Source organism: Chanos chanos, chromosome 8 (genome assembly GCF_902362185.1).
Source record: "Chanos chanos chromosome 8, fChaCha1.1, whole genome shotgun sequence".
Classification (NCBI taxonomy): domain Eukaryota; kingdom Metazoa; phylum Chordata; class Actinopteri; order Gonorynchiformes; family Chanidae; genus Chanos; species Chanos chanos.
Genome location: NC_044502.1, coordinates 14,844,795 through 14,860,088, shown reverse-complemented (window position 1 = coordinate 14,860,088; position 15,294 = coordinate 14,844,795). Strand labels below are relative to the sequence as shown.

Here is a 15,294-nt window from a genome sequence, read left to right as displayed (position 1 = left end):
CAAATCAAACCAGTAACTGCAGTCTTGCTTTAGCGATGACATCATGGTTTAATCATTCAGCACTTGTGTTTGCTTGTGTGTGTGTGTGTGTGTGTGTGTGTGTGTGTACATGTTTGTGTATAGCTGGGGGCTTGTCCATTTGTTTGAACATGCATGTATGTGTGTTTCAACTGTGTCTTGGTATATGTGTGTGCGTGTGCGTGTGCGTGTGTGTGTGTGTTTGCATGTGTAAACTGTTCTATTATCTATGGGCAAGAGGCAAGAGACAGATAAAGCTCTAATGACCTCATGTCTTCCTTTGCCTAATGCACACCGACTTTGTTTAATGAATCTGCCACGATCAGTCCAAACAGGTTTAATGTTCTTTATTCCCAACGGTTCGGGGTTGGAGTTTGCTTTGTGTTGCTGTTATACAAACTCTTAAGTGGTGTATGAATGAGCTGGGGTATCGTTCCACATTCACAGCTTCACCACTCCTATGAGTAAAACATTAATCCAGGCCACTATGTTACATAATCCAACACACAAACACACACGCATACACAAACACACGCCCACGCATATGCACTCGCTTATAAACTTCCACTCGTATGTTTTTTTGTTTGTCAGGTAAACAGATATGCGTTCCCGTAGCAACAGTCTGGAGGATGCAGCTAAGGCCAGGCCCATGCAAACAAGGGCTCGATCACGACGCCGGACGTCCGAAAGAGAGGAACCAGCCAATCAGGGAGCAGAACGGCCATGGCACAGAGAACCACCTGATGACACGGGCACCGTCAAGAGGAACCAAAAGAGCCGAAGTGGCAGCAGTGGGAGCAGTGGGCACAGCGGGCGAAGGGACAGGACAACAGCGTCAGGGAAGGGCAGGGACCTTTCTCGTGACGACCTCCTCTTCCTCCTCAGTATGCTGGAGGGAGAACTGCAGGTCAGCACAAAATACAATGAGGAATAGAGCTGAAGTATAATTAAGTGTCATAGAAATGATGCAAGCACACAACTTAGCATGCACAAATTGAGACTACACTAAACGAGAACAGAAAAGAGTAGACAAGGTTTAGTCAGACTGCTTTTGGACTAAAGAATAGCGTTTCTTTTCTTCTCTTTTCTTTTCTTTTCTTTCCCCCTGTTCACCCCGCCCCCCCCCCCCCCCCCCCCCCCCCCCCAGGCAAGAGACGAGGTAATCACGGTTTTGAAGGCTGATAAGATTGATCTGGCATTGCTGGAAGCACGCTATGGCTTTGTCACCCCACAGAAGGTCTTGCAGGCCCTTCAGAGAGATGCTATCCAAGGCAAGAACAACGGCTGGCAGGACGACATCTATGAGAAACCCATGGCAGAGGTGAGTGTGAGACGCTAACACTCACAGCTAGCTGCATTAGCTTCATACAGCCACATGATTCTGGTGAGAATTGACTGGTGTCTTGGTTTTAGTTGAGTTAGGACTGAATTTACCTCTTTGGCCAGTATGTTTGCAGCACACCACCTTTAGAAAATTAACAAACTCATGATAGATACTGGTAGCAAAAGCAACATGTTAGCAAATGATAGGGAAGATTAACCAGTGTTCTCCTCGATTGAATTCATACAGCGCATGGCAATCACAGTTCACGTTGTTATTTACAACTGAACCAGATGAAATATTTGCTCAACACACCAAAAATTTATCAGTAGCCTACACTGCAAAAAACTGTGTCAAGCACGATAATGATTACATTCAATCTCCCACTGGAGTCGTCTCCCAGAGTCACATCTAATTAGCTCTCTTAAATATACAACTTCATACAAGTAGTGCAATTTCATTAAATTCTTGCATTCTCCAGGTTTTGTGCGCTCTGTATTGCTAGCTTTCGGCTTTTTGAAAGTGTTTCTGAAACTGATGGTAAATGTTTGATTGAACGGTAACATGTGGTTGATCCTTAGCTGGACAAGCTGGTGGACAAGCAGAGGGAGAGTCACCGGCGTATGCTGGAGCAGCTGCTCCTGGTCGAGCAGGCACACAAACAGGCCCTGTACAAACTGGAAGATGAGAAGAGAAATCATAGTGAATTTATGAAGAAGAGTGATGAGTTTACCAACCTGCTGGAGCAGGAAAGGGAGAGGTAAGTATTTCAGATTGCAGTTAGTAAATCAGTCCTTACGGACAGAGTGCTAACTCTATAACACCAGTCAAACTTTTCACCAGTGGTGAAATGGATGGGTCAGGGGGCGGGGGGATCTGTTAACCCCATCTCAACACACTGGTAACACAAATCAGTGGAATGCAGCTCCACCTTGTTCTCCGTTGAAGGCTTCATGGAAAATAAGGTGAGGCTAATCTGAGCAGAGACCACATTTCAGTCCCCATTTAAACAAGTGTTGGAAAGATCTCTGTCTGAATGGTAACTAAAATTTGCCTTCTACAAGGAAAGTCATAAGGAGAAATGCTCTCTCTCCCTCTCTGTTTCTATCTATCTATCTATCTATGTCTCTCAGTACTGTGTGTCATCCTTGGCGGATATCCTGTGTCTTGTGAATGTGAGGTTGAACATTAAGACTTTGTTCATTTTGCTCTGCTGTGAAGGATCATTTAGACATGCAGCCCACAGACCTGGCTGGCTTCCGGGTCAAGGATTACACAGAGCCCTGCAAAACTTCAGCTGTGAAAAATGGCAAGCTCATAACATTTCTCAGTCCCGGATTAATCGCGTCGAATTTATAGCAACTTTGGGGAAATACCCTTTGAGACAGGGGTATTAGACTCAATGAACTTTAGAGATTTTGATTGCTGGCGTGTCTTAAAACAATTAGAGTGTAGGCTACTTAAGCCCACCCGTCAAAATGTGGTCTCCCGAAGTTTGTCTTTGAATTAGAGGTAACAGTTCTGGTCATGAGAAGTTCACTACGTTTGATTCTCCTTGGGTTTATATTGTAAGGGTGTCAATTGTAGGATCATGTAATCAGGATAAATTTCACTCTTGTTAGTGTATATTTGACTCAAACATACACCCCCCACCTCCCCCCGTCCCCCCTAAAAAAAACAAAAACAAAAACAAACAAAAAACATTCAGAACAATTGTGGTCGGGCTGGTTCAGCTTGTTAATTTGTTACTTATTATCGAGTTTCAGCTATCATCCTGTTCAGTTTTCATCTGCTTAAAATACCCCCCCCCCCCCAACCCCAACACTCAGAACTAGGGTGTGAAAGCTCAGAATTAAGTTTCCTCATCGGGTTACACCGCTTCCAGGCTCCAGAGCCGGTTAAATGCGACAGGAACATCGCGCCATGGAGTATAAATATCCAGTCCAAAAAAGATCTAAGGGCATTGTGTCTCAGGGCTACGTCCAAACTTGTTACCTCTTGGTAGACAACACACGCATGCACACACAAAGTCTCCGTGCCAACATTCCTCCATTCTCTAGCTATCAGATAGGAATTAGCAATTTGGCTGGTTAAATAACAGCATAATGGCTGTGTACAAGAAAAATGGTATTCATCTGGTGTTGCTATACTGGCAGTGCAGTCTGGTCATGTCTCTCCTCTCTCGAGGACCATAGAGCTCAGGCACGGCAAGCAAACACCCCCCCCCCCCCCCCCCCCCCCCCAAGTTGCTTGTAAACCACTCTGTGACAATCTAAATTTAGACACATGAAATATCAAAGAAAACGTAACTGAAACATAAACTGAAACAGAATAAGGGGACAAGATGTTTTTTGAGCATGCACATACCTCATTACATCCATTAATTTTGTGGTAATTCAAATGTGACTTCAAATGTAATCTTGGAGAAGCGCGCAGTTGGGTGAAAACTAAACATTGACTGACAGTGCTGATTTTCTGGAGAGTAAGTTGATACCTTGGCTCCTTTGAAACTATCTGTCACAAAGTAGCAAGATGTCTCTTAAAAAAACGCTGCAAACACACGCTCCCCTACATATCAGAGATGCCTAAATAAGGTAGGGTTAACTGAGAGTGTGGTCAGTGGATTGTAAATTCTACTTCAACACTTAGAGCCAAAATCCTGATAGGGAAGACAAAAGTCCAAGAAATGCTAAGTCTTTCATCAAAGTAAAAATCTCCTTCCCATTTCATCCAGTTTTACCACAATCATATTCAGAATAGAAACATTTTCAACTATAAATTTTAAAATTGGATGAAAAAAAAACTGATGATTTTCTTTTGATGAATTCATATTCAGCATAATCCTTGAACTGAGTCAGGATGATATTGAGCTAACTTCAGTCTTACTATAAATCTCTCTGAACCCAGTTTGGCTTGGTTAGGCAAGACTTTGCATGCTCTGAGTGAGATTCCTCAGACCGTTGACATATTCCAGTGCTTATATGAAAAATATCTGGACATGTGTACTTGGAAGAGACTTAATTGTGATGGTATTATCAGAGTTGCGTTTGGCTTAGCAGTATGGCTGTCGAGTGCTGTTCTCCATCACTGAGTGTGTCAGGATGAAGAGGCTGCCATGAAAAATAACTTCTCTGTCCAAAAAGTCACGTTAATTACAAAGACAAAAAAGGTTTCAGAGAGAGAAAGGGTGGGGGTGGGTGTTCTTGCTGGCAACAGCAAAATAAAGCAGCTTAAATCGCCGTGTGTATGTTTACCCAAGTATGCTGGGTTTGCATGGAGTGTTGTCTCCTGGTCCAGTGGGAGAACATTAAAATTTGGACTTTGCCTCGTGTGCAGGCATGCTGTGAGGCCGGTGTAGAAGCACTCAGAGTCGGCTCAAGTATAATTTGTGTATCATCTTTCCACAATCTGGAACCTTCCGCTAATGGACCGAGCACTCTGACTGTTTGAAAAATGTGTTACCCAATCCTCTATTGTGTTCTCCTCTCGACAGTCTTTTCTCTTTGATTATTTAGATAATCCTGAAAAATTCTCTGACTTCATGATGATTTCACTGGCGTTGCATAAGGCGATATAACTATTCTTCTCTGCACAATGCCGTGACTGTCCTTTTTAATTCATTGTGATCAGTTGAAACGTTTCGTTTTTTGGGGGGTTTTTTTCCTTACAACTCAGGGCTTATTTTACAAGATTTATACCAACAACGGCTCCTGCTTCACATGCCTTAGTGGCCGAGTATAAATTAAGCCTATCAATTATTTAAAAACTATTACATAACCCAACTGGGCGTTGAGCTCCCATACGTCTGGTCTTTAAGTGATCATTCTGGGGCATGAAAGTTTAAAAAACACACTGTATCTCGAGCAACAACAGCTACTGACTGCTAATTGTTCTTTTTAAGAGTACAGCAGTAACCCTGGATGTTATCAAAGCACCGAGCCTGTGTAGGTCTTATTTGTTTGAGGAAGTTTCTGGCAGCAGCAGTTTTTAATTTTACGCTTGTTAATTCATTGTTGTACGATGCATTTTAACAGGATGTAATCATTTCCTTTCTGGGCCCTGGCATGCTGACTCTGACATTACATACAACAAGGACTATGTAGCAGGACTGGAAAATGGACACCAGGCATATCTTTTTCTCTCTCTCTCTCTCTCTCTCTTTCTTGGTCTTTCATCCTCCTCTTTCTTTTTTTAGCCTCTCTCCTTCTGTCCCTCTGTCTCTTTCTCTCTCTCTCTCTCTCTCTCTCTCTCTCTCTCCCTCCCTTTCTTCTCTTTCTTTCTCTTTCTCTAAGACTCTTTGGTGACCTTTTTCGTGGAGGGCCACGAAAGCATGTTAATCTGAGGGTCAAACAGCCTCCCTCTGATTAATTGCCCGTCGAACTGCGTCCAGGGCTGATGACCTCACTGCGTACTGTATGTAGCTGGAGAGGGATGTGAGAGCAGTGTTCTAACTCTCAACAGATGTTGTACAACACACACACGCACACACACACACACATTTCATGCCGTCTCTTTTTGTTCTAGTTGGATCTCACTGTGAGTGCATGTTTTATGGTGACCTGTTTTAGCGACGCTCCTGGTCATGAAGTCTGAAACACCAGCGGCCTGTCAGACAAGCTGGACTCGGTTTGTCTGAGAGTGTAACTGACTCTCTACAGACATTCAGGCCTTTACTTGTCCCTGATTCCTTTGAAAGTTAGTCCATTATTAAAATATCATGTTTTCTTCATTCAAGCTCCTTTGCAGAGGAGCCAGATGAGTCAGCTAGTTCATTCCTTGGTATTGTGGGATATGTAGTTCCAGAAAGTGGAATTTTCACAGAGGGTTCTTCTGAATTTCTGTTTCTCTCAATGCCTATAGCTGTATTTACAAATACTTTTTGGTGTCTCTTGCCATTGATGTGGCTATTGGTTGAAAAACTCATTACATTTGTGTGTGGGTAGTTCTTTGACAGTAAAATGGCTTTTTAACCAACAACCACAAACATTGTGGGGTTGTGAAAAGTAATTCTATCTACTGAACTACAGTTTAATGCTCCTGCTTGACAATGTGTGTACGTGTGTGTGTGTGTGTCTGTGTGTGTGTGTGTGCATGTGACGTAAGACTCACTGACTTTTGTTTTTTTGTTAGACCCTCGAGGTTTTAAAAAGCATGGAGAGAACTCGACGGAAGTGCTGTTGCTACAACAACGGTTAGGTTGTGTTATGTGTTTTCACTGACCCTTCATACACTTAAAAAAAATCCCTTCCCACACACTCTTCCCACTCACTCCATCTCCGGGGTTAATGGACACTGGCAGAGTCAAGTCAAAAGGATTCCAGGAATGGACTCTCAAAAGTCGTGAGGGATCAGCTAACACCACAACCATTTCTGACTAAAATTTAAGATTTGATGATGTAATATAATATGAGTAACCATAGTACATTTACTTCACTGTGGCCTTTTTCCTTCAATTCAGTGGAAAAATACCTCATAATGTCATCTTTGTTAATTCAGAAGAGCCTTTCAATTACTGTCCGCTGGTTGGTTATAAAAATGTCCTACAGGAATGACTCTATTCCTTTTTTAATTCACTTTCCATTTCAGTGCTTTTGGAAATTAACAGTTACTCTGTCAGCTTCAGGTGGTATCAAGCATTATTTAAAGTTAGTTGAAGGATATTTGTGGAGTAATTTTTTTTGTTTGTTTGTTTTTGTTGTTGTTTTATAGTGAGACAGGCACAGACAGGAACTCCCTGTTCTCTGTAGTCCTGACTGATGTGTGTCCTTGAACTGCTCTACCTGTTCATTCGCCTTGAGGGTAGGACGTCGTACACATAAATTCTCCTCTGTTGACAAATGAGGTCCCCAGGCCTCCTCTCTCACAACTAACACATTTACCTACAACTACCTCGCATCACACCTGGAGATAAGGGGCTTCCCAAAAATCTATCACTCTCATGGATTCCTGTCGAAAAAAAAAAAAAAAAAAAAACCTCTACGGAACGCAAGCACACATGTCTGAGATGTTTGGAATGCTTCACAGACGCTGTTTTCTCTCAAATGTTCTTTCTCTACATTTTCACTATACATTGTATAGTTATACTCTACAATGTGCTACCCAGGGTATTTCCTGTACAGAAATACAGGTCTGTGTCTATCACCCTCTGGTAGTTTACAACACTAAAACACCACACAAAGCCATCTCCCAAATCTCTCACTCATGCCCTGTTCTGTGGCCTTCACACTCCTCACGAGGGGAAGTCAGAATGGAGAAAAAACAGAGAACGGGAAAGAGATACGGGTGGATTTTCAAGAGGCTGTCAGAGAGCCCAGACATGTTTAAAGAAAGAGGTTTATTTTTTGACCGTGTGACACAGGAAGTGTGATGAGTTCATGAATCACACAAATATGACACATTCATCGACTCCCTCAGAACATACAGACGACACGGACTCAACTCGGTGTCTGCCCTCTCCAAACAACGCCAACCGTCGCGTCACTGCATTTTTTCACTCCAGCCCTTCTCTTTTCTGGGAAACTGGAAGAGGGAAACCTTGGTTATAATCAAATACTGTCGAGCTGTAAGCCTTCTTTGTTTGGTCGTTTTGTTGGTTTCCTAAGAAGAGATCTCATTGACTAAAATATTTTCTCATGAATTTTGGCTGCCTGCTGTTGCTATCTGTACTTTTTTTTTCTGTCTCTGCGCTCAATGCACTGCAACTTAAAGTTAACGAAAAAAAAAAAAAAGATTAATCTTTTGAAATGGCCATGCAAACTTTCCATTGCTCCATATTATGAATGACATACTGCTAGTTCAGACCATGAGTAATGTCTGTGCATTCATTACCTTACAAGGTTTTTAAAAATAAGTTTAGGTTGAATTAAAAATAGCGGGATGCTAATCTTTCCCTCTGTCTAAATGGAGTATACTGAGGCTGTTTTTGACGAGCGGGAGGTTATTTCTGTCGGAGAGCTCAACATAACCCTGACATGACTGAGTTTCTGACTTAGTGGTAAAAATATCCTCTAGTTGTCTTTCATGAGATTTATCTCAACAGAGCAACAGGCCTGCAACATCCTTGCCACCCCCCCCTTCCCCCCCCCCCCCCCCCCCCCCCCTCGCTTGCTCTCTCGTGCGCTCTCCCTCTCTCTCTCTCTCTCTCCTCTCATGCTGTCACTCAGTCGTTTTTGGTGTGGCTCTGCTTTGATAGGAAAATGTGAGTGACTTCCTAATGGTGACTTCATAGAGGATAGTCTGCCAACACTCCCTCTTTTACAGTCCGATAGTGGAGAAGAGCCGCTCCATTTCCTCGACCATGGGAAACTAATCAGAGGGCTTGGGCCCCAATGATAAGAGCAGAACTTTGATCAGAACCAAGGACTCCCTGCTCACAGTTCTCAGGGATGTCACATTCGCTGTTCGGGGGGGGGGGGGGGGGGGGGGGGGGGGGGGGGGGGGGGGTGTGATGATTTAATCGCTGGATCCATCAGAGACTTTTCAGTCATTCACACTTTTTAAAAGTGAAAGACAAGAGTCAGAGAAAGGCTGCCGCGCCTGGGTCACACTTTTTAGCCCTCTAAAGTAAAGCTAAAGAATACTTACCGATTTCTTGGACAGGAGAGAGGGAACATTCAGTTATTTTCCACTATATTCTTCTTCTTCCTCTCCTTCCTTTTAGTTTTATTACTGTTATACTGTAATGCATAGAATAATATCATTTTATGTATTATGAGTTAATAGCTTTTCTGTTGAGCACGACATTTCACTGCATCCAGCTGGGTCAGACTGGATTAGACAAGTAAATCCCCTTTAAAAACAGTCACGTAAAGCTATTGTCTTGATCTAAGAACAGAGATACAGCACACCAGTGGTAAATCAGCTCAAAGAGACATTTATGGGTGTGCGCCTGTCGGAGTGTACTGGGCTGTCAGAGGGTGCTCCAGTGGTTGTGTAAATGTGTGGTAATTAGGCCCTGGGCCCCAGTGTTGTATGGCGTAATGTGATTACATATCCCTGACAGAATGCAGCATTCTCCCTCACAAACCACACTGTGAGCTTCTCTCTCTCTCTCTCTCTCTCTCTCTCTTTCATGAGTTTTTGCATTAATACCTTGTAAGGAATACACAGGGTTTAAAGACATATCAGCCCTGATTATCAGTGTAACTCGCAATCTGCAATGTAACAGTTCTTGTTACTGTTTTAAGTTTAATTTTGAGTTTTCCCCATTTTGGATTAACTTACATGTATATTTTCAGTTTGGCCCGCATTTTTCTCTGTCTGTCTGTCTGTCTGTCTCTCTCTCTCTCTCTGTCTCTCTCTTTCTCTCTCTCTCTGTCTCTCTCTCTCTCTCTCTCTTTCTCTCTCTCTCTCTCTCTCTCTCACACACACACACACACACACATACAGGCACTTAAGAGTTGTTAGCGGATACATTATCTGCCCTGCACATATTACTATAACCAAAGTCAGGAATGCATCCATCAAAACTTCCATATCCCATCTGACACACTGTCAGGCTATAATTTGGCTTAAAAGAGACTTTTTTTTTTTTTTTTTTTTACACAAAGTAGAGCCCACTGCAGTCAGTCCATTGGTCTCTTCCTTGTAGAGTTAGTGCCAGAAAAGATGGAGTCTCATTTTACAGAGAAGAAAAAGGGAATAGCTGACCAAATTAAACTGTGCCAAAACCGCAGGCATGGCTACGAGATACGAGAAATGTATGACTGAGACTACACCAGAGGGAAAAAAGCTGAACTGTATGTCCAATGCAAGAATAAAGAAACATAATTATATTCTAATTACCCATAATTCCACAGCCACAGATCAGAGTGAAGCATGCGGAGTGGAAGGGACTGGCTAATTATGACTAGCCATAGCTTAAATGCTAGCCTGAAATAAGCTAACCATTCTTCCACTCTTTTTGCATCCATCAAATCCTCCCAAAAAAATGCAGTAAAATTGTATGGCATTTACATTCTAGAGATATATTTTTGGAACTCCACACAGCTTAAGCACCATCTCACCAAGTGTAGCCTTAGCATAGCATCACAACCATCCTTCAGTTTCATGAATATCTTGTGTGTAGATTTTTATTGCTTTGTCATTCATAATAGGGTCTGGTACACAGAGAGTGAATGTCAAATTCAGCAGCTTTGTGGAGCCTTTTGGGGATATTGGCTCACTAGGAAAAGCATATTTCTTCTCTTTGGCTAAAGGCAAAATCTACAATGAGTGCATCAGCAAGGATGAAATGATATTTCTGAGGGAAAAGAGAAAACAATACAAAGAGTCACCTGCTGTGGAGAGATTTACCGGCAATACAAAATTTTCTGATTTATATTCCTATAACAAACTGTCGTTTGAGTGTATTCTCTACTTAAATTATGGCTCAGTGAAACAAGAGAAAAGGAAATTATGCCTCCTTTTTTTCACTTCATCAGACTGGAAGGAAACAGCAACAGAAATTTGGACATTATGTCCTTGAGGCTGGCAGCTGCACTGCCTGAACAATGTACTGGTTTTTGCACTTTGAGCCAAAGTCGTGTCAAGATAGCGCGAATGAAACAAGGGGAAAAAAGCATGAAGTTGCCAGCTCAAGTCTCTTATCAGTCCCAATCCATGCCCCTGGGTGGCTCTGAGCTAACTGAACAAACATTCAGACACAACACGGCTCAGCTCTGTGACGCTGATTATAGACTTATCGCTTGATAACAGAGGAAATAAAGAGACATTTTACTATTTCGCCCATTCTACGTGACAAAAGTTATTTCAGCACCTCACAAGTCAAGTCAGCCCGAAAGCCGACCTCTGGGAACACGAGGCAGTTCTGCACTAATGGCCTGATTTTCTGAAGCTTTTAGCACCTACATAAGCCTATTGAATGTCGCAACAAGGTCAGTGATTTGGGCAAAGTATTTATCACCGACCAACTACTGCCTTTAAACATACTAAACTCTCTAACATATGCAAAGGCTTTAGAAAATCTAGCTTTATAAACGGCTTAACAACTAATAGGTATAATGTGGCTCACTCTTATGGTTGTGTGACACACGTTTTTTTTTGTTTTTTTTTTTAACTGAGGACAAAATACTGTCTTTCTGTGTAATTTCACCAGACCAGAACCCTCTGCTCTTTTTAGAATCAGTCCACTGGGAGTTGGGTTGACGTCACCACTGGATTAGTGAATCAGTGCAGATCACACAAAGCGTTATTAGAACCTTTTCTCTTAAAATATCTTCAGTTAACATCTCTTAAAATTCCTTATCCTTTGCGCTTGGCAGAGATTTGTGTAAATAAATTCATAAAAAAAGAGAATGTTTTGTGAAAGGTTTGACCTTCTATGTGCCTTGCTGTCTTTTTGCACTTTTCCATGGTGCAGGATATGGGAGCTTTGTGAACCATACCATCCACACACAAGGGACTGTAGCCCACACACACACACAAACACACACACATACACACACACACACACACACACACACACACACACACACAGCCCCTGTTACACTCCTGTTTTTAACGAGTGCCATATAAAATCGAAAATAGACCTTGTAACTGTTAAGAGGTGTTAAGAAAAGACTAATCCAGAGGTGGGAACTGTTAATTGCGGGCATTTATGAGCGAACAATTCAATTTAGTTTTCCCTGACAGAATTTGAATGACGTAGACATTTGTGTGTGTGTGTGTGTGTGTGTGTGTGTGTGTGTGTGTGCACGCGTATGTGTGTAAATGCACCCGTCTTTTTGTTATTAAGACTGTTGTCAGGTTTGTTATCTAACTTATTAACACACCTGAACTCAGTGAGTGACAGCAAAGTTGTAAAATATGTTTGGAAACACTTTTATTTTGAAATAACCAATAAGTTTGTTTTTATCGTGCATTGATATTTCACACTGTCTTCTCTTATGTACTTCATATGGGTCTCAATCTCATTACCATTGCTAATAGTTTTTAGAACTTAGTGCAACTCGCAAAAAATATTGTTTATTGCCATTTTTTGGCTTTCCTAAGCACTTTCTTTCATTAGTGGTTGGTTAGAGAAATTCATATTGCGGTTCTGTTTGCTCACTGAACTTTAAGCTCCATTCTTAGGATGTCACCATGAAAACCAAGGAGTGTGAATGTCACATTTTATTAGGAAAGCAAGCAGAATTTCTCTGTGGAAGAAAAAAAAAAAGAAAAAAAACCTCATGACTGAGTCAAAGAGCAAAAGAGGGCCTACACATCTTCCCCCCTTTTGTATCCTCAACTTTTTGCCTGTTGTGCTTCACACTGTGAGGGAAAAGCCACAGTTGTGTTTTAAATCTAACACACTCCCTTGTTTGGCTCACGGTAAAGTTCTTTATGTGACTAATGTGTGGTTTTCGTGCCAAAGACAGGGGCTATGTAGAGGTGTACCCCAGATTTGACTTGGGCTTAAAGTACATTTATCATCAACTCCCATAATTTTCTCTGTTCACCTTTTAAGCTCAAAAACAGTTCAAGTCAAAACTCAAATGTATCTTAGGAGGAAGTTTATTTTCTAAAACACCAGCAGCAACACAAGTGTATGCATAACGTATGTGTATGTGAACAGTAATTTTTCAAATGACTTTGACTTTGGTGGTCGAATCACCTATTGGCAATAGAAGTGAATGCTGTCAATGCTAAATTTGCAACAGTTGTTTTTTTTTTCTGTTCTAATGAAAGTTTTGGAAGCATGGCTTTTCATACAGAGCGCAAAAGTGCTAAATTAAACAAAGAGTTTTACTAGCCCACCAGGCATCTTAGAGAACATTGCCAGTAATGCAATTCCAATGGCATGATTAAATCTGGCATCACATGAAATCAAACTCAGTCATCTTATGACAGACATCCAAAGAGTTTGGGGCCCACTCTAAAACAGCTTAAAGATGTTTTCAGATGCCTTGACTGCTTAAACAGCTGATGGCAACGTGAAAAAGATCATGTTAACTACAACTGGAAGATGTAAATAATTTTACAATATGTACGTATATCAGCACATATGTAATAGAGTATATAAAGAACCCTAAGCCTAACTCTAACCATATCTTGAGATAGTCATACTCTTGTGAAAGCATTTCACATTGCAGACCTTATCTCTTGTATACATCGTCATGAATGTTCACGCAGGATGTGCAAATGCATGACGTAAGAAGTCCCCCAGTGTAACTATAAATGTTTATCTGATATCACTGAGTGAGTTTGGTGCTTGAGTAACTCATGTGTACGTTCATGACTTGGATGTATATACATACAAGAAACATGAGAGAGAGAAAGAGAGAGAGAGAAAGAGAGCATTCTACGCAGCCCAGTTCTTGACATTAATGGATAAAACACAGTATGAGCATGGGGCCCAGAGAGAACAGCTAAAAATTCCATATAGCCCCACAGCACAAGATTGTGTCACTCCCCAGTTCAGAATGACGAAACCCGACCCAGTATCATCAGAACTCCCCCTTAAAGATTTTTATACCTCTCTTCACGTTCTCCTGCAGAGTACAGAAGGTCGGACGGGGTCAAATGGCCAGATCCGATAACTCAGGATGAATGGGTTGAGGTCATCTTCCAGCCAAGACTGGAGGGCTTATGGAGATTTTACAGAGGGGGGGGGGGGGGGGGGGGGGGGGGGGCAGAGAAGGAACTTTTGAGAAAAGGGAAATAAAGAGAGCCAATGAAGGAGTGTGTGTCCTTTAAGAGTAGCCTACTGACGGTTTTGGTGTGGCAGAAGGGTGAGCTGGGAAATGTCCATGTCAGAGCTGAAGACAGATGGACGTTTTGGTCAAACGTTTTGTCAGACGGTCTGGCTCGAAGCTCAAACACAAGGAAAAAAAAAAGAATATGAAAACTGGGTTTTCTTTTCTCTCCTCTGTTTGCTCTTTTTTTTAAACTCTTCCCTTGGGGTTTCAAACTAGTGGTTCTCAGAACAGTTACGCGAAAAAAATAAAAATAACTATTTGCTTCGGTCTATCAGCAGGAGCACATCTGACTCAAATAGTCACCTAATGACCAAGTTCAGACACTTATGCTAGAGGTAAAATATAACATTCTTCCATTGGAGGACATCCACATCTGATCTGGAGATGAACATGTCATGTTAAACACAAGCATGCCTGTGATATCCAACAAGTTAGTGTTTTAAGTATGCTAATGAGTCAGTTTCTGTCCACTTAGCTCTGTAATTTGAACCTCTTGCTATCAAACTGTTAACGGCCTTAGTGAAAACAGACACTGGCATACTTTGCATCATGTTGAAGTGCAATTTGTACAATAGGTTTCTGGTTTGTGTTGGAGGATTTCTCCTGAAAACTTAATGTGAAGTTGTAAAAACATGAACTGAAAAATGTGGACTGAATTTTGACCCCATTTTAGATGCTTTTCCTGGACGGATCTGCGCTCTGAACCTTATGTTTAAGCATCTTGGTCTGCCTCCCTGGAAAACAGACTCTCACAGACTGAGTGATAGATGACTACCTCTCTGTCAGAGTGGATGGGTAGATACGCTTAGCTGCAGTTTATGAGATAATCAGTCTTATTAGATGCATTAACCAAACAATAAGGATTGTAAATAGGTTAAAAACTGTAAAAATGATAAAGTCATGCTTTGGGGTGGAAAACACACATGCACAAACACGCACGCGCACGCGCACACACACACACACTCACACTCACACACTCATTTTGGGCATACATATCTTGGAATGTGAGGTCTTTGCTTCTTAGGTAAGGAAATGCCAAAACATTTTCAGAACCACCTGCAGTGTCATAATCATTTTCCTTCTTGTCACTAACAAATGATCAGTTTTTGTAAATACCAGGTATGGGAAACTTCTGCTTAGAGAGAGAGGGAAACAGAGGGAGAGAGAGAGGAGAGTTGGTGAAAGATTGAGTGAGACACGAATGATTTAGACAAGTAAGCACACGAAAGAAAAAAATAAAGAGAGAAAACACACTCTGTCCATGTCGAGATCTCT

At 41.7% G+C, this 15,294-nt stretch overlaps 1 protein-coding gene across 1 annotated transcript in view; it reads left to right on the top strand.

The window, feature by feature from the left end:
* The first annotated feature begins 619 nt into the window (after positions 1–619).
* The window catches only part of filip1l (filamin A interacting protein 1-like), a 38,532-nt gene continuing 23,857 nt past the window's right edge, over positions 620–15,294 (top strand). Inside the window, exons 1-3 of the mRNA XM_030781491.1 lie at positions 620–925; positions 1,166–1,339; positions 1,921–2,099. Of these exons, the coding sequence (XP_030637351.1) occupies positions 620–925; positions 1,166–1,339; positions 1,921–2,099 (659 nt within the window). The remainder of the gene's footprint in view (positions 926–1,165; positions 1,340–1,920; positions 2,100–15,294) is intronic.